At 56.6% G+C, this 23,629-nt stretch overlaps 2 protein-coding genes across 18 annotated transcripts in view; one reads left to right on the forward strand and one right to left on the reverse strand.

The window, feature by feature from the left end:
- The first annotated feature begins 1,206 nt into the window (after nucleotides 1–1,206).
- Nucleotides 1,207–23,629, forward strand: part of SLC48A1 (solute carrier family 48 member 1) — a 31,369-nt gene continuing 8,946 nt past the window's right edge. The window contains exons 1-3 of one of the 2 annotated variants that reach the window (XM_006091465.3): nucleotides 1,209–1,409; nucleotides 6,673–6,840; nucleotides 7,346–8,514. In XM_006091465.3, the coding sequence (XP_006091527.1) occupies nucleotides 1,274–1,409; nucleotides 6,673–6,840; nucleotides 7,346–7,482 (441 nt within the window). In that variant the 5' untranslated portion in view covers nucleotides 1,209–1,273 and the 3' untranslated portion in view covers nucleotides 7,483–8,514. Of the gene's footprint in view, nucleotides 1,410–6,672; nucleotides 6,841–7,345; nucleotides 8,515–23,629 lie in introns of those variants that run through there. The other variant, XM_023756301.1, reaches the window with a different exon arrangement.
- The window catches only part of HDAC7 (histone deacetylase 7), a 43,901-nt gene continuing 29,605 nt past the window's right edge, over nucleotides 9,334–23,629 (reverse strand). For 9 of the 16 annotated variants that reach the window (XM_023756297.1, XM_023756295.1, XM_023756298.1 and 6 more), the window contains 15 exons: nucleotides 23,392–23,562; nucleotides 22,048–22,267; nucleotides 20,122–20,255; nucleotides 19,841–19,961; nucleotides 19,535–19,656; nucleotides 18,186–18,293; nucleotides 16,974–17,029; nucleotides 16,750–16,837; nucleotides 15,343–15,462; nucleotides 15,010–15,107; nucleotides 13,485–13,603; nucleotides 12,425–12,558; nucleotides 12,020–12,104; nucleotides 10,761–10,899; nucleotides 9,476–10,608 (listed from right to left, as the gene is read on the reverse strand). In XM_023756297.1, coding sequence (XP_023612065.1) covers nucleotides 10,563–10,608; nucleotides 10,761–10,899; nucleotides 12,020–12,104; nucleotides 12,425–12,558; nucleotides 13,485–13,603; nucleotides 15,010–15,107; nucleotides 15,343–15,462; nucleotides 16,750–16,837; nucleotides 16,974–17,029; nucleotides 18,186–18,293; nucleotides 19,535–19,656; nucleotides 19,841–19,961; nucleotides 20,122–20,255; nucleotides 22,048–22,267; nucleotides 23,392–23,562 — 1,761 coding nt within the window. In that variant the 3' untranslated portion in view covers nucleotides 9,476–10,562. The other 7 variants (XM_023756291.1, XM_023756293.1, XM_023756300.1 and 4 more) reach the window with 4 other exon arrangements.

A 23,629-nucleotide genomic window follows, 5' to 3' on the forward strand; every position in this document is an offset into this window, starting at 1 on the left:
CTTGAGTCAAGGAATGTATAGAGTTAGCTATGGACGCAGATGTTCTCCTTGAGCCGTCAGGAGGGCAGTCCTGCCATCCCTTTCATATTAGCCCAGGGAGACCCATTTTGGGGTCTACAGAACTAGAAGATTATAAATGTGTGCTATTTTAAGCCATTAAATTCGCGGTAATTTGCAGCGAAAAGAAATGAATACAAGAAATACTGGCTACTTATTCTGTGCGGGTATGTGACGGACCTCCCCAACTTGATTCTAAGTGCCCTGAGGGTACTGTGTTAGGCCGGGGTTTCCCTTTCATCTGATGCTGAGGGTGGAGGTGATGTTTGGTAGGGATTGGGGTGAGGGGGTGAGGCTTGTGGAGATGAAAGGAAAGCGGAGCTGTGAGCGATAGTTAGAAGGTGATGGTGGCAGGGATTCTCAAGCTTCAGTGTGAAGTACCGTCTGAAGAAAGTCTGGGAGGGGACCGGGCAGGGCGGAAGGAATCGTATTCACTGTGTACTTTCATGTTTCTGAAGAAAGTCTGGGAGGGGACCGGGCAGGGCGGAAGGAATCGTATTCACTGTGTACTTTCATGTTTCTTAATTGATGTTTCAATTTGTGATGAGACATTTAAATCTCAAATTTTAAAAGAGAATGTGCCTCCTATCCAGAGATTGAACGTTGAAAGCAGCCACCGCAGCTGGCTTCTATAAACATGCATTGCTAGGCCCCGCCGATGCCCAGGTATCCGGATACGGCGGGTCTGAGGACAAGCCCGGGGTCTGCCCTGTGAACAGGCATCCATTCAGTCCGCAGGCCGACGCTCTATCCACTGAGCCAAACCGGTTTCGGCTGTGATGAGACATTTAAATCTCAAATTTTAAAAGAGAATGTGCCTCCTATCCAGAGATTGAACGTTGAAAGCAGCCACCGCAGCTGGCTTCTATAAACATGCATTGCTAGGCCCCGCCGATGCCCAGGTATCCGGATACGGCGGGTCTGAGGACAAGCCCGGGGTCTGCCCTGTGAGCAGGCATCCATCCCCCTGACCATCGGAAAGCCCGGCAGCCTCAGGACCGCAGGCGCCGAGCTCTGCGGGGCCTGGGCTCCGGCTCCGGCGGCCTCCGGCCGGGGAAGGGCGCTGTGCCGGCGGCGGCGCGGGCGGGCCCGGGTGCGTGGCCGGGGCCTAGGGCGGAGAACGCGTGGGCCGCGGGCTCAGTTTCTGCCTCCGGGCCTGGCACCTGTGACTCCCCGCAGGCTGTAGCGTCGCCCTCGCGCCCGGCGCCCGCCGCCCATGGCCCCGTCTCGCAGGCAGCTCGGCCTCCGCGCCGCCTACTCCGGCCTCAGCTCCGTGGCCGGCTTCTCCATCTTCATCGTGTGGACGGTGGTCTACAGCCAGCCGTGGACGGCGGCCATGGGGGGACTCGCAGGTACCCCAGGCTCGGGGGGCGTTGGGGCCGGGTTGTGGGGCGCGGGGAGGCGCTCTGCTCCCGAGGCTCCTGGCGGGTGACACCTCCCGGGGGAGCAGGGGGGGTGTTTACCCAAAACATCCTTTCGCAGCGCGGGCCTCTCGCGGCCCAAGCGTTCTCCGCGCCCTGGCGCTGCCCGGGGCGCCGACGTCCCGCGGGGGTTTGCACCCGCCTGCCCGCCAGGCGCTGCTGCCTAGAGGTAGCTCGCGACCCCTCCGGCCCGACCAAACTAGCCAATGAGCAGACTCCTACCTGAAGCCCCGCATCGCTCGCAGACGCTTTCCCCGAGCTGTCCCCGAGCTCAGTGCGAAGACCCTCCAAACACCTGTTCTGAGAGTCCCGCTGCTGCAGCGCCTCTTCCTTGGGGCTGGGTGAGGGCAGAGATGGGTAAGTGGGAAGGAGGGCCGGGGGCTCCTGGGGAAGCCCACCTGCCTCTTTCTGGTGTGGACCCCGCCCAGCGGAGGCCTTGGGGGGCACCTGGAAGAGCACTCGGGGGATGCGAGGGAAACTGGACGTCTGTTTCCGCCGCGTCGGTGTCTCTGGGCCACCCTGGTGCTGTGACTCCTGCACCGATATCTGCTCACCCGCCCTGGCCGCCCTTTCGGTGCCTCCAGGAGGGAAGCGGAGACCAGCGCTGAAGTGAGAACGTCAGCACCCTGGTGCTCACCGGTGCTCTGTGCTCGCTGTGCACCTTCAGGGCATGCCATTAGCCTCTCTGTGTTGTAAAATTGGTGTGAAAGTGAAACATTTTTTTCCTACTTGCTAACTTTTTTAATGCGTTCTACGTGCCCGACACTGTTAAGTAATCTGCTTCTATTGTCTCGTTTAATCCTTATGTCAGTCCTGTGAAGTAGGCATTATTGTTGTGCCTGCTTAAACTGAGGCTTGGAGTAAATAAATAGCTCGCCTGGGGTTACACAGCGACATGAAATAGTACGTGTGGGAAAAGACCTTTGGAAAAAAAAAATACACGTAAGGATAATGCTTTTACAGATGATGTGCTTATTCCATTACTAAAACCCTCTGCCCAAAGAGACCTTAATGTCTGATGACGAATAACTAGATTTACTCATTGCCCCTGAGCTTACTGAGAGGCATCCCTGGGTAGAAAAGGAGCAGGAGGTGGAAGTTCTGCCTTATAAGAGGGCATACATAGCCACAGCCTACGCGGCGCCAACCAGAGCACTGGGGAGTCACCAAGGAAGGGTGGTGGGTGCCTTGGCTGGGCTGCTCTCATGCCTGCCTGGATGCCCCCCACCTGTGGCTTTCTGTTCTCCCTGGGGGCCGCCAGACTACCTCTGTTCACCTATCTGCAGACCCGACTCCTCCCTCCACCCCGGGACCCTCACCGTCTACCCTGTTTCTCCTGGTTCTCTTGCAGTTTTTTTTTTCCTGTTTCTTGCCAGCCTTCTGCTTTCCCCTCAGAAAGGTGGTGTCGTCAGGCCAGGCGCTGTGGTTGTACTGATAAGACCTGAGATGGGGGCTGTTTGGGGGTGAGGAGGGAGGGCCGTCCCTGGGATCAGAGCTGGGTGTGCTGGGAGTCTGGCCTGGTGTAGTGAGCCCAGGCTGTGTGACCTTGGGCCCATCAATGCCTTCTGGGCCTCAGTTTCCTCGTCTGTAAGGAGTGGGAGGAGATGCCAGTGAAGGAGATGATCTTAGAGACACCCTACCCACCCCCATCCTCCAACCCTCCCTCCCACCCCTCTACCCACCCCCCACACGCTTTTCAGGCCTGTAATGTTGCAATTTGTGTCCTCTCTCATTCATCTCACAGCTGCCTGTTGGAGAGCCATGAACTAGGCCAGTGATGGCGAACCTATGACACGCGTGTCAGAGGTGGCACGCAAACTCATTTTTTTGGTTGATTTTTCTTTGTTAAATGGCATTTAAATATATAAAATAAATATCAAAAATATGTCTTTGTTTTACTATGGTTGCAAATATCAAAAATTTCTATATGTGACACGGCACCAGAGTTAAGTTAGGGTTTTTCAAAATGCTGACACGCCGAGCTCAAAAGGTTCGCCATCACTGAACTAGGCCCTCTAGCTTATGCTCCATGGAGTCCTGGGGCTTCCCTCTGACCCCAACTCTGCCCTCTCCGTCCCTGCAGGCTTCCCTCTGAGGCAGGCCAGCTGTGGAGTTGGGCACCAGGGCAGCGATCAGCGGGAGCAAGGTCCTGGTGCCTCCCTGACAGTCTGGCCTTGGACATCCAGGCGGTGGCCATGGAAGAGCCATAGCTGTCTGGCGGCGGTGTGGTGGGGCGAGGGAGGGCTTGCCTGGCCAGGGCTACCCACGTGCCCTCTCCACCCTGAGTGGGTTCTGAGAGTCTGTCGCCAGTCAGACTTCTTCCTCTTTTGGGGGTGATGCATCAGCGAATTTACTGACTTGTGAGCACCCCACTTCTGACTTGGCATTTTCTAGCTCAGAAACTGCTGAGTCACCAGAGGGCAGCCCTAGTGTGTGCCTTCGTCCTGGGTAGCAGGCAGTGGCCAGTGGGGTGCTGGTTTCTGGGACAGGGTGAGCCTGGGGCCCCTGGGGCCAGCGGGAAGAGCGTTCATGGGTGGGGACCCGCTCTCTCCCATCCTGGTGGTGCCGGGAAGAAGCTTGGAGGAAAGGCAGTTGCAGAAGGAAGCTTTGCTGTGGGAACCCTGGGGAAACACACACACTCTTACTGTACATCTAGCAGACAAGGAAAGAGGAAAAGAATAGAAAAGTTGCCCCAGGAGTCCAGACGGCTCTGTGTTCTTCCCAGGGGAGCTGTGAGTGAGAGGAGCTCCGGACCTTGCTTTTCCCTGAGAGAAGCAGGGTCTCTGTTCCTGGAAGCAGGTCGGGTGGAGTGAGGGGTGAGGTCTGGCGTGGACATGCGTGTGGGTGGGCCTGGGGACCTGTCCGTTCTGCCTGGATTGTGCAGACCAGGCTCCTGGAGCCCACAGTGTCCTAGGGAAGGGACAGTTGCCTCCTGCCGAGGGGCCAGTGGGGGCTCCTGCTCCTTCACTGAGCACCTTTGGGTGGAGTTGGTGAGGGAGGTCCTTCTTCCACAGACAGTGGTGAGAGCTGGGGTAGGTGGGACCGAGCCTGCTTCCAGGGTTGGCTGGTGTTTGGAGGTGAGCCCTGTGTGCAGGGGAAGGGAGAGGTGGGGAAGGTTGTGCCTGCTAATTAACAAAGACCTGGGACCTGGAACACCCAAGATAGCCATCTGCCTTTTTCTCCTGCTCAGCCCCTTTTGGCACGTGGGTATATGTGGGGGTGGGTGTTTTGGGGGCTAAGAGATGGCATTTCCATAGGCCTGTATTTCAGCATCTCCTAACCCAGAAATTGCTGAGTCACAGAGGCATGGCTCTGACCTTATTTTTCTCCTGCGCTAGCTTCCAGAATCTTTGAGTGGCAGAGGATCTGAGAGCTCAGCTACCCCAGCCACCCCATGGCATGTTAAAGAGACAGAGGGCAACGGGGCTGGCCCAGACTGGTGCCATTGTGACTGTTCCTCAAATGCACTCAGTGACAACAAGCCTCCTTCCTGGGCCCTTTAAGAAGCCATTGGCTCTCCAAATGAACACCTAGGATGCATGTGAGACTCTGGGAAGGGTGGCTGGCACACAACCCAGATCACATAAGATGTGAGCTGAAGCCGTGGGGTTGCTACTCTGTCCACCTCTGGCCTGCTCCCACTTCCTGCCTCGGCCATGGAGAGATGCTTGTTCGGGCTCATCCCGATCTCAGAGGTGGAGGGACCCATATTCCAGGCCCCACAGTCCTCTTGGAAGGTTGGGGTGGGCAGGGGCAGAGCTGGGAGAGTGTGGGTGAAACGGCGGGAGGGGAAGCTGCAGCATTGGCAGGGTTACACCTCACTAGTGTGGAACTGGAGTCTCCAAGTTTCCATGCTGGCGGGACCTTTGGGCTTATCCATCTTTAGATATGAAACACTAAGGCTCTGAGAGGTCATGAGGGAGTGCCATGGAGTATGGCCCCAGGCTTCCTGGCTGGCAGTCTCATGGTTTTCATCCCTTACCAGGCTGCCTAAATTGTGACAACTTCTGGGCTGGTGACCAGAGCATAGCTCTGTGATGATGCTCCCCTCTGCCTTGTTTTCCCTAACTTAAAAAACATTTTTATGAAATATTTTGGGCAACTGAAAAAGGGTGGATAATTTCATAAACACTCTTACACTTACCACCCAGCCTAAGAATTAAAACATCATAGATTCAGTCAAAGCACTCTTCCCACCCCCACCTCCTTATCAACTTCCTTTTCTTCTCTTTCTTGCCACAGATAACCAACCACTTTCCCCAACCAGATGTCCATCCTTCCTGTGCATGTGTGCACAGGTCTCCTGACTCCTAGGACCCCCGGCCTGTGTGGCCACACCTGCCAGGCTTGCAGCTGCAGCTGGCTCTGCCTCTTTCCTCATTCCTTGCAGGGACCCTGCAGGCCTGCTCCGGACCCTTGCCAATGGGATTGATATTTGTTCCACTCTTTAGGCTGTGCGGCAGGCACGGCCTGGCACAAGGGGCACTCGTATTGGCTGAGCAGCAGCTGGCATTGTCGGGGAAATGCCCAGCCTGGCCCAGAGGGTGGACCCAGGAAAGGCTGAGGGCATCAGGCCTGCCCTTTGCAGCAAACTGGAGGGAGTGACAGGGGGTATGGCCATGAGCAAGGTCTTGAAAGCCCTGCAGGCTGGGTGGAGGAACATCAGGGTGGGAGGACCGCTTCCCACATCTGTGGCCCTCAGGCTGGGCCCCTTTACACTCTTAAAAAGTAGTGAAACCCCAAGAAAATTCTATGTGGGTTATATCTATATGTGCCATATTAGAAATTATAACTGAGAACATTTGTAAGCATTTAAAATATTAAAAATCACATTGAATTAGCACAAGTAATATTCGTGTAAGGAAACAGTCATGTTTTCCAAAACAAAAAAATTAGGGAGAATGGTATGGTTTTATATTTCTGCCGATCTCGACTGTGTGACTGAAGAGAGATTCCCTTATCTGCTCTTGCTTTCAGGCCCTCGTGATATCACAGGCCCTGTAGCCTCCAAAAACTCCATTCCAGTCATGAGACTGTAAAGAGCAACACTCTCTGTATTTCAGCATTTCCTAACCCAGAAATAGGTCTGGCTTAGGGGTCCTAAAAGTCCCTGGAGGACCCGGGGTCACTGGCTGGAGGCTGGGAGGAGAGGGCGATGGCAGTGTCTGTCCCTCTGACCAAGTCTGTCCCACAGGTGTGCTGGCACTGTGGGTCCTGGTGACGCACATCATGTACATGCAGGATTACTGGAGGACCTGGCTCAAGGGGCTGCGTGGCTTCTTCTTCGTGGGCGTCCTCTTCTCAGCCGTCTCCATTGCCACCTTCTGCAACTTCCTTGTGCTGGCCATCACCCGACACCAGAGTGAGGGCCAGTGCTGGGGGAGGGGGGACTGGATGGGGCGGGGGGAGGGGGGCGCTTACATCCAAGGGACTGGCCAGATCACTGAACCTCCTGTGTCTCAGTTTTCTCACTGTTAGAGGGGGTTGAATGAGAGTAGCCATACCCTGGGGTTGGAAGGGTTCAGTGAAATGTGTGGGAAGTGCTGAGCACATGTAGTAGGATGGCAGTGCCCCCTGGTGGCTGCAACCAGCAAGAAGCCAAAGGCCCTTGTCCTTGACCCTAGGGAATCTGATGTTCAGGCAGGTTCAAGCGGGTTGGAAGTGGCCGAGGGTAAAAGTGACAAAAGCAAAAGATGCCACACCTGTGAATGGCCAGCCCTGACCTTCCCTCATCCCACTGCCTGCAAACCCTGAAGGCTGGTTCAGCCTCTATTGGAGGTTGGCGAGGGCGGCCCCAGCCCTGTGGGATGGGGGCTGGGGAAGAGGGCAAGGCCCTCTAGAGTCAGTCGGGCTCCTCTCCCTTGCAGGCCTCAAAGACCCCAACAGCTACTACCTGTCCTGCGTTTGGAGCTTCATTGCCTTCAAGTGGGCCTTCCTGCTCAGCCTCTACGCCCACCGCTACCGGGCTGACTTTGCCGACATCAGCATCCTCAGCGATTTCTGACCCAGGGGGTGAGATCTCGGCACCCTGGGGTCCTCAGGACCTGGACTCAGCTTCTGAGACATCAGGTGGGACTGTCCCACCCCTGGGGTACCCCAGCACCGTGGCAGGAAATACACAACAGGAAGACTTTGGTCTCCCAGGACACTGTCCCCGTCCACTTTGGGGGAGACCTGGGGGTGATGGAAAGGGGTCCTGCTCTGTTGCTCCTCATTAGCCTGGCTGGAGGGAAGCTTTTCAAATAGATCTATTTTCTTAGCGCTCAGTGAGGAAGCTTTGTAAGGGCCAAGGCAACAGTTGAGGGGCAAAGAGGCCTTGACCCATGCCTGGGGGCAGGTGATCTGGTCCCTGCTGCCCCAGGGACCTTCCCTCAGACCAGGGTGGAAACCTGGGAAGGGAAGGTCAAGTAAGGGGTCTCCAGTAGAGACCTCACCCCAAACCCCAGCATCCCATCCTGTTGTTCCCCCAAGGTCTTGGGCAGACAGTTCAGTGTCCCTGTCCCACCCTGAGCTGGCCTCCCGAGCGTGCTGGTCAGTCATCTCCGTCACCACCCAAGTCCTCCCTCTTACACGCACCACACACCTCAGAGCAGGACTCCCCACCTGAGGCCAGACTAAGGATCTTGGGGAAGGTGCTCCTGCCCCCAGAAGGGCTTGAGTAGGGGGCAGCATGGTGTAGGCCGGAAGGACCCCAGATCTGTGCCAACACACCTGCAGCCCTGCATTTCCACTCGGCCTGCTCACACCTGCCCCTGGTTACACCCAGAACACCCCCTGCTATGAGATGCCCCCCCCAACTCCTGCCCCTCACCTAGAGCTTATATCTTTTTTTTACCTCCCTCTTGAAGGATAAACCTGCTCTCTGCCCATACACTGGCCCAAGGGCTCCCCTGACTCGGGAGGGAAGAGGCTACTGATATGTGTGTCTTTATGTTAGGTTGCCATTTTGCACGGTCTACCCCTTTCCCTCCTCAGCTCTTTGCCTTATCTGTGTTACTGTCACTTAAGCAGAAATACAGCGACTGTTTGTATCAGACAGCCTCTGGTTGTTTCTTGGGGGGATGTGAGAGCAGTGGGTGGGAGGGCTGGTGGTGCTGGGCCTCTAGTTGTCTCGTAAAGCCACTTCCTTAGCTCACAATGTGCCCTGGCGGGCAGGGGAGGGGTTGGTGTCTCAGGGGCTGGGGACCCTCTCCCTCTGGTCCCCTGGGCAGGGGGAACCCCCCGGCTTGACTCCCCTCCTCTGGCTCTCGGCACACCCTGGCCGGGGTGAGGATGCCCATGGACACAGCCTCAGCCAGGACAGATGGGGTTTAGTGTCTGTCACCCAAGAAGCAGGACAGATGGGAAGGGGATAGATCCTCTTCCCTTCATACTCTCCTCGGCTGTGAGGGCTTGGGGCCAGGTCTGAGGTCATGAGGCTCGACTCCCGCAGGCTGGACAAGCCTGGCCCACTCAGAGCCATAGAGACAGGCGCTGGCAGCCCTGGCACCATCATCTTGGCATGCACTGGGCTTGTCCAGGCCTGTGGCCTCACCTCTTCTCTCTTTGAGGCTCAGTATACGCTTAAGAAGTTATGGTGCATTAGAGCAGGAACCATAAACAGTGTCTATTTCTGGAGCCTTTAACTGGGAAACAGAGGCCCCTAGAGGTGACATGACACAACTGACCTCCCAGCTGGGACTGGAACCAGGTAAGTCTGATTCACGACTCTTTGGGGATGCCTTAGTGAGCAGGGTCTGAGCAGCTATATACCTGCCCAGCACCCCCCCCCTCCACCCCACAGTGGGCCCTCAGCCCAAAGCTGCCACCTCCTTATTACCCCAGGTGGGGCAGGCAGGGGCAGCTAGAGTGTTCAGAATGGATTCTTCCTGCAGGGCAGCTCCACAAGGGGCAAGGAGCTGGGGGGAGCTGGTCCCTTCTTCTCCACAGCGAACCGACGCACGCTGTGCTGTGGAGCTGTGTGCCCCCTGCACACCCCATCCCCTGTCATGTGCACCTTTAAAGCAAATAAAACATTTATGTTCAGATTTTTTCCATTTTTTTTCTCTTTTTTACCAAAAACATGCATACATACACAGGGTATGGTTGTCCGAGGGAAAGACATGTACGCACACGCACACACGCACACACACACTCTCGCACACATTCGCACACACATACTATCCTTCTTGGCCCCAGAAGCCTTGACTTTGCCAGTCCGCCTCCCCTCCCCCATGTCTTGCATCTACTCTCCCACCCCCTTCCCCCTCAGCCAAGCTAGTCCTATGTGGGGCAGGAGTTGGAGCTGGGGTGGGAGACACCCCAGAAAGAGAACACTCCTGGAGGGGGCAGTGACCGAGGGATCCCTGGGGGTCACACTGTGCTTCTGAGGGGAGATGAGGGTTTGGCACCATTGGATCAGGAAGCACGGAACTCCAAGAGCACCCTTCTCCTCCACCAGGGCACTGAGATGGTCGGCACCAGAGGGGGCCTAACGATGACTGCTCTCGAGGGAGCTTTGTCTCACTGCCCGGTGGTGGTGCGGGGTTGGGGTGGCTTCCATAGTCATTTGAGTAAACAGGCAAGAGGAGGGACTCCCCCTGCACTCAGGGATATAGGACCCCTTGGCTCCTCCTATCTGTCTCCCTCCCCCCCACTCCAGCCCTCAGAGCCTAGGAAGGGCTACCCTGGCTGAGGCCAAGTTCACATTTCTGTGTGGAGCCTGGGGCTGTGTGCAAAGTCCAGGGTCTACAGCGCCAAGAATAGTGGTTATGGGTGGGCCTGACTGAGCCAGTCCTCCGTGCAGTCCTGAGGAATGGGGGCCCAGTAGGGCCTGGACCCCACATAGGCAGACTCTGTTTTTAGGAGAGCCCTACAGGGGGTTGGCCGGCTGCCCTGCCCGCCTCCTCAGGGTCCTCTTTGGTCCCTATCCTAGACCCAGGGGCCTTTTCAGTCTCCTTGGAGTGACTGTCAAGGGACTGTTCTCTGGCCACAACTACCTGCCCAGAGGACCTCTGAAAACCCCAGGAGCAGGTACTATTGCCAGAGGTAAGAAGAGAACCAGGTCGGAAGGGCAGGATGGGCCGGCAGAATTATTCCAAAGCCTTAGAGATTCATAGGTTCTTCCTCCTCCACCAGCTGCTCTGAGGGCCTGGGGGAGGATAAGCATGGGGTTGCTGGGGGGCCAGGGGCTGCAGAAAGGGCCTCAGCCCACCTTCCCAAGAAGGCTGGGCTGGAATCTGGGATCCTCAGGTTGGAAGGGCTCAAGGGGTGGCGAGGCTGCCGGCCGGGGGTCGGTATTACCTCTCTTCAGCCAGGATGCCAACGGAGAGGGATGCCAGTGCAGTCACTGCCTCCACTTCTTCTGCGTCAGCTCCTGGCACCCTGGGCACCCAGGATTCTGGACAGGAGGCCAGGCGCTGCATGCAGCCCCAGTATTTACCTGGGACAAGAAGCCTAGTCAGAGAGGGTTGGGGAAAACAAGTCCTCCCGCCTGCCTCCCCACACATCCTAGACCGGTACGGAGACCGAACATCTCAGGCCAGGGTCCAAGAGTAGCGGCCGTATCCTCAATCTGCGGTCAGTTCTCTCACCTGCCTCTACCTCAAGACACAACCTTCCTCGACTTGGCCCCCACAGCCCTGACAAAGTGAGCAGAGCATTCAGCATGGCTATGAGGTGGCCTCATAGGTGCTCAAGCCATTCTCCCCCGCCTTTGGCTGAAAGGTCGCCTCTAGCCTATTCCCACAGGTGCATGGTTCCTAAGGGCATCAGCCCCAAGCAATGGTCAGCCCAGAACACAGGACAGGAGCAGATGGTCAGTCCAGCAATGGTCAGCCCAGGACCCAGCACGGGGAGAGCTGACTGTCATCACGGGGTGGCCACCGGCTAGCCACTCACCCGCCCCGGGCTCCCACATGGACATGCCCACCCTGCCTCCTCTTGTGAGAAGTTAGGTCCAGGGTACACGCCCAGAGCGAGGGCTCTGTACAAAGTTCCCGCAACACCTTTATGTTCCCTGCATGCCCTTACTGAGCCCAGATGCAAGGAAACCTAATTTGTTCCTTTTTTGTATCCCTAGCATAGATCATGGGTATTTACACAAAATGCTCCATAGATACTGAGTTGAAATGGAAATTTTAAAGTGCTTTCCAAATGTGGGATTATCTTAAGACCCAGCCCCCCAAACGGGCAGAGTATCTAAGGCCTTTGTGGCCAGGACTGAGGGTTGAGGTGGGAACCAGCACTGTTAACAAACGAGCCTGAGTGTAGCTGTTCACTGGCCCTGGCCTGGGGCTGTGGTGGAGATCGGAGCTCAGCCCTGCCTTGAGGAGGCAGGCCACTGTCTGGTGGTCCCTGCGGGGCCCGTGTGGAGGCTCTGAGGGTATCCGCACTTGGGGTGGCTGCCCCAGCATCCGGCTGAGGTAACTGATAGGAAGCCCATTCCTGACCAGCCCCAAGGTTCCTAGCCCGGCTGGCAGTGGAAGCTCTGGTGACCGGGAACAGCACCCCTGAGGTTCTCCCAAGTCTAGGGTCAGTGGGTGTCCTCCCTCTACACTCACTGTGCACCCGGATCACAGCTTCCAGAGAACGGATGGCGTTGAGGTTGGGTTTCTGTTTCCAGCCTTTTTCTGCGAGGGGATCCACCTACGGAAGAAAACAGTACATCAACCACCAGTCTTGGGGACCCATAGCCCAGGTCTCCCCCACACCAAGGGCCCTGGCTTTCTGGCTTCTGGGCACAGATAGGCATGTGCCTCTGGCTCCGCCTAGGGCAGGAGGTTCTGGCTCCAGACCTTACCTGGGGAAGAGGCATCCACTCTGTCCCTCTTATTCCAGGCCTGGCCATCCCCGCCCTATCTGTGGGCCCTCAGGGATGCACCCCATTTGTCTGCTCTTTGGGGGCAGTCCTGCGCGAGTGCTGGGCTCCTGTTCCCACAGAGGCATGGATGAGGGGAGCAGCTCACCTTGTTGCCCAGAAGAGCAGCCACACAGGCCTCGGAGGCGTCACAGATGGCTGTGAGGTCGTGGCCGCCCTCCAAGGCCAGCACCACTGCACCTCCAGCCAAGCTCATCAGCTGCTGCGTCATGTACCCAAAACCTAGATATTTGAGGAAAGGGGAGGGAAGGGAGGGAGAGGGGTAGAGGAGAGGTGGACCCTCTCCATGTATTATGTCCCTGCTTGCTTCTTCCCTTATACATAACTAGAGGCCCGGTGAACATTTGTGCACTAGGGGGGGAGGGGGGTCCCTAGTGCTGCCTTGGAGGCTAGAGAGGCTCCCACCACCGCCTCTGCGCTCGCCAGCTGTGAGCCCAGCTTCTGGCTGAGCACTCCCCCTGTGGAAGCACACTGACCACCAGGGGGCAGCTCCCGCATTGAGCATCTGCCCCCTGGTGGTTAGTATGCACCATAGCGACTGGTCGATCCGCAGTTTGGTCGATTTGTATATTAGGGTTTTATTATATAGGATGATGCAGATGCAAAACTACCATCCCAAGCGCTTTCACATGGAGTCCCATGTGAAACCTATTAGTATGCCTCACTCAGGGCTCAGAGAAGTTAAGGTCCTTGTACAAGGGTTCACAGCTAGTGAACGGCAGGGCTAGGACTTGAACGGGAGGCATCGACTCCAGCGACGTCTTTTTCACTGAGTCTCACCATCTTTTCTTTCTGTCCTGCAGGCCCCGTGGCCCAGCAGGCTGAGCGGGCTCCCTCGGTTCTGAGAACACTGCTCCTCCTATCCTCCCTCCAAAGAAGCTGCAAGCCCATCCTGGGAATGACACACTTAGGGCGGGGGAGTCCTATGGCTGAGCTTCCTGTGTCCCCAGGGTGTGACTTAGCCAAGCTTTCCATGGTGAACGGAGCTGGTTGTGAGAAAGGGCCCTGGGCTATGCTAGGCTAGGAGAACCCAGGGAATCCCAGGGCCAGCTGCCATACCTCAGTCCTCACACTGACAGTCCTGGCCCGACACAGCCGCCTTCCCCTCCCAGTCCTGCCCTCATTCCCCTAGGTTGGGCCCTCCTTACATTTTGCGGAAACATGGTAGCCACCCAGTGGGGCTGGGTGACCCTCGGCAGCATCAAACCCAGCCGACACCAAGACCAGGTCCGGAGAGAACTCTCTGGCAATGGGCATCACGACTATCCTGTGAGGGTGCGAGAAGGAGGCTCACCACACTGTAGCCTTGCTGGGCAGAGGCCAAGGGCCCCCACTGGTGCCAGCCCTCTCTACCACCTTTACTGTGGGGCACCCTGCTGTTAGGACTCCAAGATACCCAATCTCCCAGAAGGATTAATGGATCCCTCTGACTTCCTTATTTTTTTTAAATCTTCACCTGAGGATATTTTTCCCATTGATTCTTAAGAGAGTGAGAGGGAGAGAGAGGGAGAAAGAAACATCAACATGAGAGACACATCAATTGGTTGCCTCCCGCCCACTTGAACCCCAACAGGGGGCGAGGTCAAACCTGCAACTGAGTTATGTGCCCTTGACCAAGAATCAAACCTGCAACCCTTTGGTCAATGGGCCAACACTCTAACCACTGAGCCAAACCGGCCAGGGCCCCTCTCACTTCTTTGACCTTAGCTTCTGCACGGGGATGTGCCATTACCCTGACACAGCCTAAGGGCTCAGCCACCAAGTGTGCTCAACTGGAACAAGACAGGAAGGAGCCAAGAATGGGGTACCAGAGGGGATGAAAGAAGAGTGTGTGTGTGTGTCTATGGAGTGCAGTGGTCAGAGCCACAAAGAAGGTACAGGTCACTAAGCCTCAGGGACTAGAATTACTCGGTACTTGGTTGCCACCACACCTCGCCACTCACCACCTAAGGGCTGACTAGGGTGACTAGACTCTGAGATCCTGGGCTACCCAGATGTACTCTCTCCTCCTCAGCCCCTGCCAACCCCCACAGCTGCCTCCCTCCATCCCTGACCACCTCTAGGGTCCATTTTGGTGTCTTTCAAAGCCCTGGGCTATGGGCAGGGCTTTTACAGAATTAGCTCCCATGGAAAATATCTCCAGGAAAGTATTTGGAGACCTACTTCCAGATTTCCTTTTCCCAAATGGAGTGGTGGAGCCCCAGAAAGAAATATATAAGGGCTCTTGAATAAGAGCCCAAAGCTGCTCTTCTAGAATGGCTTTTCCTAAACAACTCCCCCAATATGGACATCATCTTTCTCTGCAATTTAAGTTTCTCACCTTCTGCACAAAGCCCACCTCCTCCAGGCAGCTTTCTTGGACTGAATGTCTGCTCTGCTCACTCCACCTGCCTGTCTCCCAGCACTCAGTTCAACATTGGCTCTTGGTAACAAGTGCCTTTACAAAGTACCCTTTGACTATTTCATTCTATTTCCGGTCTTCGCATTGGAACTGGAGGCTACGAGAGGCCAGTATAACAGTGCCGTTGCTTTTGTTTGCCTCGGGCTGGCTTATAATGTCTGGTGATTGAATGAGGACAGGCTGACAAACCAACTGATTGCCTCCAACCTGGTGCTGCTGGGAAAAAGGGCAGGAAAGGGTGGCCTGGATGGGCTAGGCCTCAGAGCACTTACCTGAAAGCAGCCAGGTACTCAGGATCCCCCATTGGGGGATCCAGACCTCCGGCCCAGGCCACGTTAACGTTGAAGCCCTCACCGCTGCCAGCTCCCACCTGGAAAACGGGACGCAAGAGAGACATGAGGAGAGCAGAGTCCCAGGAGAGCAATGCCAGGATGTTAGCTCTGCAAGACCAGCTCCTATACCCTCCTCACTTTCAGATGGAGAAACAGGATCAGAGAGGCTGAACAATCTATTCAGGATCACACAGCTACTTGTAACAGAGGCAGAGTAAGGGTCACGAGAGAGAGTCAATGGGGCTGGAAGAGGTAGACCCGACACGTGGTTACCTCCTCCACGGCCCCACTGCCCGGGAAGAAGTTGCCATCGTCATGGCGATGCAGGGAGATGTAGAGCACACTGGGGTCCTCGTAGAAGGTATGCTGGGTGCCATTGCCATGATGAACATCCTGTGGGAGACGGGCAGTGGATTAGAGAGATGGAGACCGGAGCAGGTTGGAAGGGTTTTGAGGTTAGTGACCAGTTTGAGGGTCAGGACCCTAGACGGGGTGAGGAAACTGGAGTTCCTAGAGCCAAACTGATGAGTGGCCCCAAGTAATCCATGGGCCCTCTCTGAGCCTGTCTCTGCAGAGATGTGTACATAACATGCTGAATGGGGGTGCCTACGAGACCCTGAAGGGGAGGAAGCATGCCAAGGGCAGGCCTGACCGTGAGAGAGTGTGTGGGAGTGGATTAGTGGAGGAGAGGGAAGAGTCCAGGATGATACATCAGAAACTCTCACTACTGTGTCTTGTCCAAGGTCATGGCATGATGCAGGTGATGAGAAGCAAGCTCAAGTACAGAGGGGCAGGTCCGTGAGGCCCACCGCCATCCATCCTAGGGAAAGCTGTGGCTCTGCAGTCGGTAGCTCACAGGACCATGCATGGGTGCACGTGTGGAAAGCTCCTCTACTGTCCTCAGCTTCTGTGCAGGCATGTCCCAATCACAGGTGTCAACGCAGAGTGGGGCAGCTTATACTTAGATGCACGTACGCTAGCACTAACCAACGGGTTTCAAATCCGGCTCAGGACAGACTAGGTGTGTGGCTGTGTGCAAGTTACTTAACCTCTCTATGCTCACTTCCTTTGTCTGAAAACCAGGTTACAGTCAGGAATAAATATGTCCCATGTAAAACCCATCCGTGTCTGGATGTGATTAGTGGAATGTTAATGTTATCTGCTGTTACTATTATTGTCACTATCTATAGGGGAAATGCAGAAATTAAAGCCGCAGAAAGAAGCCAACAGAGGCCAAAAGACAGCACTCAAATGGTTCCTTCCTCCCATTGTGGGAGTCTGTTATGGCTGAAGGCCTTCTCCCACCTTTTATACAAGGGGGAAACGGAGGCTCGGGAGGCCAGTGTAGAACTAGGACATGCATCGATGTTTCTAACTCTCTCTTATCTCTCTCCCTTCCTCTCTGTGAAAAATCAATAAAATATATAAAAAAAAAAAAAAAAAAAAATAAAGCCGCAGAAAGAAGCCAACAGAGCCAAAAGACAGCACTCAAATGGTTCCTTCCTCCCATTGTGGGAGTCTGTTATGGCTGAAGGCCTTCTCCCACCTTTTATACAAGGGGGAAACGGAGGCTCGGGAGGCCAGTGTAGAACTAGGACATGAAGCCACATTTCCTGACGCCAGGCTCAGAACTCTTTCCACAGGGCTCTGGGTCTGAAGGGGCTGGGCACCAGGACATACCCAGTCCACAATGAGGATCCGGCCGGCCTTGCCCTGTTGCTGCAGCTGCCGGCAGGCGATGGCCACGGAGTTGAAGAAGCAGAAGCCCCTGGGAGGAGGAAAGGGAAGTCCTGACAGCCCAATCCTTCCTGCGCCTCCACCTGTCCGGCCTCCCGCCTCTACCCGCTCCTGGCCTGGTCCAGCCCCAAAAGGCCCATCCCACCTAGGCCTTCCCCAGACCTTACATGGCTGTGGAACGGTCCGCATGGTGTCCTGGGGGCCGAACCACAGCAAAACCGTTCTGGAAATGGAAAGAATGCTTATCAACCGAAGGGCCAGCCCTCTGACCCCATCTCCATAAACATGCCCACAGCCCCAGCTCCTCCCAGGACCAGGATGGGTCTGCAGTGCCCGGTACTCAGCCCCCAGGCTTGGCATCCTCTGCTTTCAGGCTGGATGCGAGCAGAGAAACCCCCGCCTGGTGTGTCCTGGCTGTTAGCACTTTGTAATAACAGCTGTTCATTGGGCCAAAACTACGTGCCTGGCACTGTGCTAAGCTCTTTATAAACACTGGATCTCATCCTCATAACATCTCCATGAGATAAACATTATTATTAGCGCTAGTTTACAGACAGGAGGAATCTGAAGTTTAGGTGGGTTAAGCAATTTGTGCAGTTGCCTGGTTGTCAATGGTGGAGCCAGAATTCTAAACCCAGTTCTGTGCCCTTAACTGCAAAGGCCCACCAAAGGGCTTTGACGCTGAGGACACCGTGACCACCTTGGGCTGAGCTCCTAAACAACGGGGTGGGGGGGGGGGACTTCAGGACAAGCCCCTGTAAGGTGTCCAGCCCAGGTACCAACCCAGTCTATAAAACTTCAGCATTGCAGGGGGAGCCCGGCCGGTGTGGCTCAGTGGTTGAGCATCAACCTATAAATCAGGAGGTCATGGTTCAATTCCCGGTCAGGGCACGTGCCTGGGTTGCAGACTTGATCCCCAGTAGGGGACATGCAGGAGCAGTCAATCGATGTTTCATTGATGTTTCTATATCTCTATCCCTCTCCCTTCCTCTCTCTCTAAAAATCAATTTTAAAAAAACCCCAAAAAACTTCAACACTGCAAAGAAACAATCTGCCAATGCACAGAGGTCCAGAGACTTCTGCAACTTGCCTACAGTCACACACTGGGTCTATGTTAAATGATGCTGGGTGATCATGACCTGTGTCTTGTGCCTCTTAGAGACCAAAGGCCCAGGGTCACAGTGGTGGACTCCCCACCAAGTACCATGAACCTACGGTTCAAATCTCATTTTGGTCCCCAGAGCTCTTGATTCCCCTTCCAAAACCCTGTGGTGCTATCCAAGAGAAATGAGATGTTGGGGCCCTGGGTCTGGGCCCCCGGCTGCCTCATTCTGCGTCCTCCTTCCATGGCTTGCCCACCTTCAACCCAGATGTCTTACCTTCAGCTCGCGGGAAGCCACTTTGAAGGCCAGATCGGTTACGCTGCCGGCGGCCCAGCGGGCTGCATTGGAGGAGTGCAGCTCGTTCCAGATGGTGTCAGTATCCACCTGTGGGGGCCAGAGTCAGGGCCCGCATCATCCAAGGCTTCCCACGGGAGCCAGGGCCCATGGGTGGTGCCCACCCCATGGCCAGGACCCCAGGGGCAGGGAGCTGGGCAGACAGTGCTGCCTCCCCAGTGCCCCACCGCCCAAAGGCAAGGCCTCCTGTATCCCCCAGTCCCAGCATGACGTCTCCTTCCCAGCTTCAGTCCACATCACCAGCCCGTTTGGGGCCAGCACTGCGCTGGCGGCATGGCGCCTGCCTCCCCGGTCAGAGGAGGGGGCATGGCGTTACCTGGGCGGGACTTGGGGTTTGGGCCTGGAGGGGGTTTTAAGCCCCAGCTGGCTCTGCTCAGGCCCTGCGGGACGTCGGAGCTCGAGGGGCCGTCTGCACCACTGTCTTCCACTCAGGGCCCCTAGCCCAGGCTGGGAGGCCCCCCAAACCCAGTCCCTGGGCCTCAAGGCTAGGGAGGGGCCGGGGGGCATGATGGGGAGATGGGGAGGGCGAGGCGAACCAAGAGAGGCGAGGAAGGCAGAGAGAGTCTCAAGAGGCTGGAGAAAGAGAGAGAGACAGAGAGAGAGGGAGAGGAGGGAGGAGAAAACAGAAGCAAAAACAGTTGGAAAAATCAGAAAGTGGCAAGAAATGGGAAGTTGTGAATAGGGCGCTGACTGGCTCCCAACAGTCCCCCCAGCTAAGCTCCCATTTCCCTCCAAACCAGGCCTCCATCCCCTGCCTCCACACACCGGCGGGCAACCACTGTGGGGACCTTTCAGGCAAGGCGGGCACTGCTAGGGAGGCCGGAAGCCCCCCAAGCAGTGTGAGGAGGGAGGGAGGAAAGTGGGGAGTGGGAGGGAAGTGCCTGAGTCCCCAAGGACACTGGAGGCACCCACAGTCCCAGCCCAGGCAGCCCCGACTCTGCCTGAGGGCTCACTTCGGTGAGTGGCCAGGCCTGACCCCTGGGGTCTTATGAAGGGATGACCTTGGCCCTGCTCTCTGAGCCTCACTCGGCATTTACCAAGCACCTTCTCAGTGTGAGGCACAGGCTCCACACTTAGGAGATACTGGTGGGCTGAGGACACACCTGTCCACAAGGCGCTTCTAGGCAGCAGAGGGGCATTATGGGAAAGTCTCTGGCCCGCCAGGTCTGGCAGAACCACAAGAACAAGCAGGCAGGGTGGGGCCTGGGGGCATGGAAAGGAGACCTGAGAGCCCACGGCAATGCCTGCTCGAGAACCCCGGGCACACTTACCCCAACCCCACCACAGGGCAGCATCACAAAGATCCGCTGTGCCAGGAGCCCTGTGGAGAGAGGCCCGGTGTGTGTGAGCTGAACCCTCGCAGCCTCTGGCCTGGCCAGGACACAGGGAGGCCCTGGAAAGAGGGCCAGGGTGGGTGCACAGGCGAGGGGATGGGCAGCAGAGGGGCCAGGGGAGGCGTGGGGATGTCAAGGATGCTGGGGGGACAGGCTGGCAGAGCTGGGACAGGAGAGATTTGCGACGGGTAGGCAAGGTGAGCCAGCGGAGGTCCGAGGGTCCCAGACACCACTGGGCCCTACCTGCCAGCTTCCCGTTGTCCAGTTTGAGGCGGCTGAGCGGGTTGGTGCCGTAGAGGTGCACGTGCCGCTCGGAGTGCACCGACTGTAGCTCCTCCAGGGAGGCCTTCCGGCCTCGGAGACACTGAGGAAGGGCCCACGCAGCTCCTGAGGCCCTGCTTGCCCCCTTCCCTGCCATACCACCACCGCCTCCTCCTTCATCTCATGCTGGCTCTAGGCCCTCGGCCCCTTCCCTTCCATTACTCTTCCCTCCCCGATTCCACAGCGCCCACCCACCTCCTCACCTCACACTGGCCTCGGAGCCCCCGCTCCTGCAGCCGGGACCAGATGCTCTGGATGCGGCCCGCGTGCTCCGGGTGCCTGCTGTTGTCTCCACAGGAGCACTGGTGCTTCAGCATGACCGAGTCATACACCAGCCCTGGGGGGTGCGGGGGTCAGAGCCAGGACCCCAGGGAGTCCCCAGTGCCCCCCCACATGGAACCAGGCTTGGCACACACCCCCCACACCCCATCCTACACCTTGGCCCTTCCCACGAATTCACACTACCGGCTGCTTACCCAGGCAGCCTCACCACCTCACATGCACACCAACTCGGCCCCACCTTCCTGACACCGATCCTCCTCACATGGCCACTACCTTTCCACGACATCAAGAACTCAGAGCCTAACAAAGGGAGGCCCGATGTTGGGGTCTCACACTGGATGTCTTGACTCACATAGGAGGAGCCAGAGGAGACAGAATCCCACAGAAACTCCAAAACTGGGAGCTGGGAAGCCCAGAGCGACACGGGGCCACGTGACAAGACAGATGCGGTTTTGGGGAGTGTCTGTTTCAGCTTGATCAGCGAACACCTAGGAAGGCCCTGTGCACTGCCAGTGGGACCGTCCCTTTCAGCAAGTCTAGGATGTCAGGGTCTTCAGAATTCTCACACCACTGGACCCAGGGATGCCACTCCCTGAGACAGACCCAGGGATGAATGAAGGTTTAGGTACGAGGAAATTCAAATGAGGAAAAACGAGTAACCGTCTAACTGCCCAGCCAGTAAGAAATCTATGTAATAAAAGCCTAAGCGACCATATGGCGGAACGACCAGGACGACTGGTTGCTATGATGCGCACTGACCACTAGGGGGCAGATGCTCAACGCAGGAGCTGCCCTCTGGTGGTCAGTGCGCTCCCACAGGGGGGAGTGCCGCTCAGCCAGAAGCTGGGCTCACAGCTGGCGAGTACAGCGGCAGTGGCGGGAGCCTCTCCCACCTCCACGGCAGCACTAAGGAGCAGCGAGCAGGCTGGAGGTAAGGAGCGAGGGGTCCTGGACTGAAAGAGGGTGCAGGCCAAGCTGAGGGACACCCCCCCGCCCCCGTGCACTAAATAAAAATAAAGTACTATGATGGAACACTATACAAACCTCATTTCTGAAGATTGATTATATCACAAAGTGTTTGTAATATGTTAACTGAATAAAGCGGGGTACTGTGTCTGTGGTACATGTGGTGTTGTGTGTGGTGTGTGTACAGACGACCAGGACAAGGACAGAATCGAGCAGTGTTTAAGAGTGGCTACCTCTGCGTGGGGGGATACTGATTGCTGATTTTTATGCTTTTTTTGCATTTTTCAAAACTTCTAAAATGCCTTTTTAAAAAATAAAGTATTTTTTATTGATTTCAGAGAGGAAGGAAAAGGGACAGATAGAAACATCAATGATGAGAGAGAACCACTGATTGGCTGCCTCCTGCACGCCCCCCACTGGGGACCGAGCCTGCAACCCAGGCATGTGCCCTGACGGGGAATCAAAGTGTGACCTCCTGGTTCATAGGTCGATGCTCAACCATGGAGCCACATCGGCCGGGCAAAACTTCTAAAATGCTTTTGAGCTCTTTCTCCAAGCAGAGCAAAAACAATAGATGTAATTTTTGAAAGGCCTGAACTAGCTGTCAGGAGCTCCTGACAATTTTTAGCCCGTTCTGACTGCCAGCTTGCTATTTGGCCACAAGCTTGTCACCTTAGATTTCCTGAGCCTGGTCTTCTCGTGTGTAAAACGAGAACCACCACCTACCCCCCTGCTTCACAGACGCTGTGTGGGTCTCGCGAGACCAAGAAAGTGTGCTGTGGCCTCGTCCTGAGTGGTACTGTGACGCAGACATGGACCCGTGCCCCAGCCTCTGTGTGTCCCAAGCCCTTCCTTCTGCCCCACTCTAATCCAGGACTTACCTGTGGTGAAGGGCAGGGTCCTGGCGGGGGCCTCTGAGCTGGGCAGGACACGGGCCTGGTTGGGGGGCTCTGGCGTTGGCAGCGAGGCAGGTGCAGCTGGGGATGACTGAGTCCTAGACAGGAGCCGGTGACCGCCCTGGGCCGGGGAGAGCAGCACAGGGTCCCCAGTGCCTACCCGAGGCAGCCGTCCGGCCAGTCGCTGCTGCTCCCAGAGGAACACCTGCGGGACACAGCGGCCTCAGTCTCCAGGTTCTCAGGATCCTACTCCCTGTGCTTTTGCCCAACGTCTCGGAAACCTCCAAACAGGCCCCTTTCCTGGTGTGATTCCAGGGGTGAGGCCTCTAGTCTTGCCTCCCAGCCAGGCTCCGGCCTTTGACTCTAAGCTCTCTACTCCCACTAGCCCCCAAAGATCTGCACCTCAGACTGACCGGCCCATCCCCCGAGCTCCCTGGGCCCTCGGGACTCCAAAGCCAGAACCCGGGTGAGGGATCTCAGGGACAAGGACCGTGCACCTGCCCGAGGACATGGGGACCTGCGTGAGCCACTGCTACCACATCTGATGGGCCCACTCTTATTGATGAAGGAAATCCTAACTCCTGGCACCTTGGAATGTGGCCTTCACTGGAGACAGGGTCTTTACAGAGGTAACCAAGGTAACGTGAGGCCATTAGAGTGAGCCTTAAACCATGACTCCCTGTCTGTATAAAGAGGAGGAATGGGATACAGACATGGACGGAAGGAAGACAAGGTGAAGACACAGGAAGAAGACAGTCGCCTACGAGCCGAGGAGAGAACTGGAGCAGCTCCTTCCCTCACCTCTCTCAGAAGGACCCAATCCTGCCAGCACCTGGATTTCAGACTTTTAGCCTTCAGAACGGAGGCAATGCACTGCTGTTGCTTCAGCTGCCCAGTGTGTAGTACTTGCGACAGCAGCCCTAGCAAACGCTTACCCCGTGGCTTGATCACACGGTGGGAGTGCTGGTGAGCGCGCTTGAGCCTGGCTCTGCCCCACTTCCTGCCCTAGCCACCTTCGTGGAAACAGTACTGGTCCCGGGGAGAAGTACTAGGGGAGGCATGTGTATGGCTCCATCAAAGGCTGGGCCCACTGCTGGACAAGGGACATGCTTCACCCGGAGCCTGCTGGACAAGGGACATGCTTCACCCGGAGCCTGGCAGGCTGGCTGGAGTGCACGTGTAGTGAAAGTGTGCCTGCGTGCATATGTGCACCGCGTGCGTGTGTGTGTGTGTGGATCTGGCAGACACCGTGGGTCTCAGAGCTGTTCCCTGCACTGATATCCTATCTCTCTGACTACACCACTGAGGGGCACTCGGGCACTGCCATACCTGCTGGTGCTGCTGGAGAACAGGGCCTCTGGCTTCATGCTGCCCCGAGCTCGACCCCCTGCATGCCAGGCTGTCATCCCCCGGGGGCCCCACGCCCCCACCATCCGTCTCCAGGTCCTCAGCCGAGGGTATCTGCCGTAGTCGGGGCTTCTCACTCGGCTTGGCTGACCTCTGAGGAGGGAAGATGCCCGCTGAGAAGCCATGCTGGAGCGTGGCGTGTGGGGTGGGACGTGGTGGG

The sequence above is a fragment of the Myotis lucifugus genome, unplaced genomic scaffold (genome assembly GCF_000147115.1).
Source record: "Myotis lucifugus unplaced genomic scaffold, Myoluc2.0 scaffold_91, whole genome shotgun sequence".
Classification (NCBI taxonomy): domain Eukaryota; kingdom Metazoa; phylum Chordata; class Mammalia; order Chiroptera; family Vespertilionidae; genus Myotis; species Myotis lucifugus.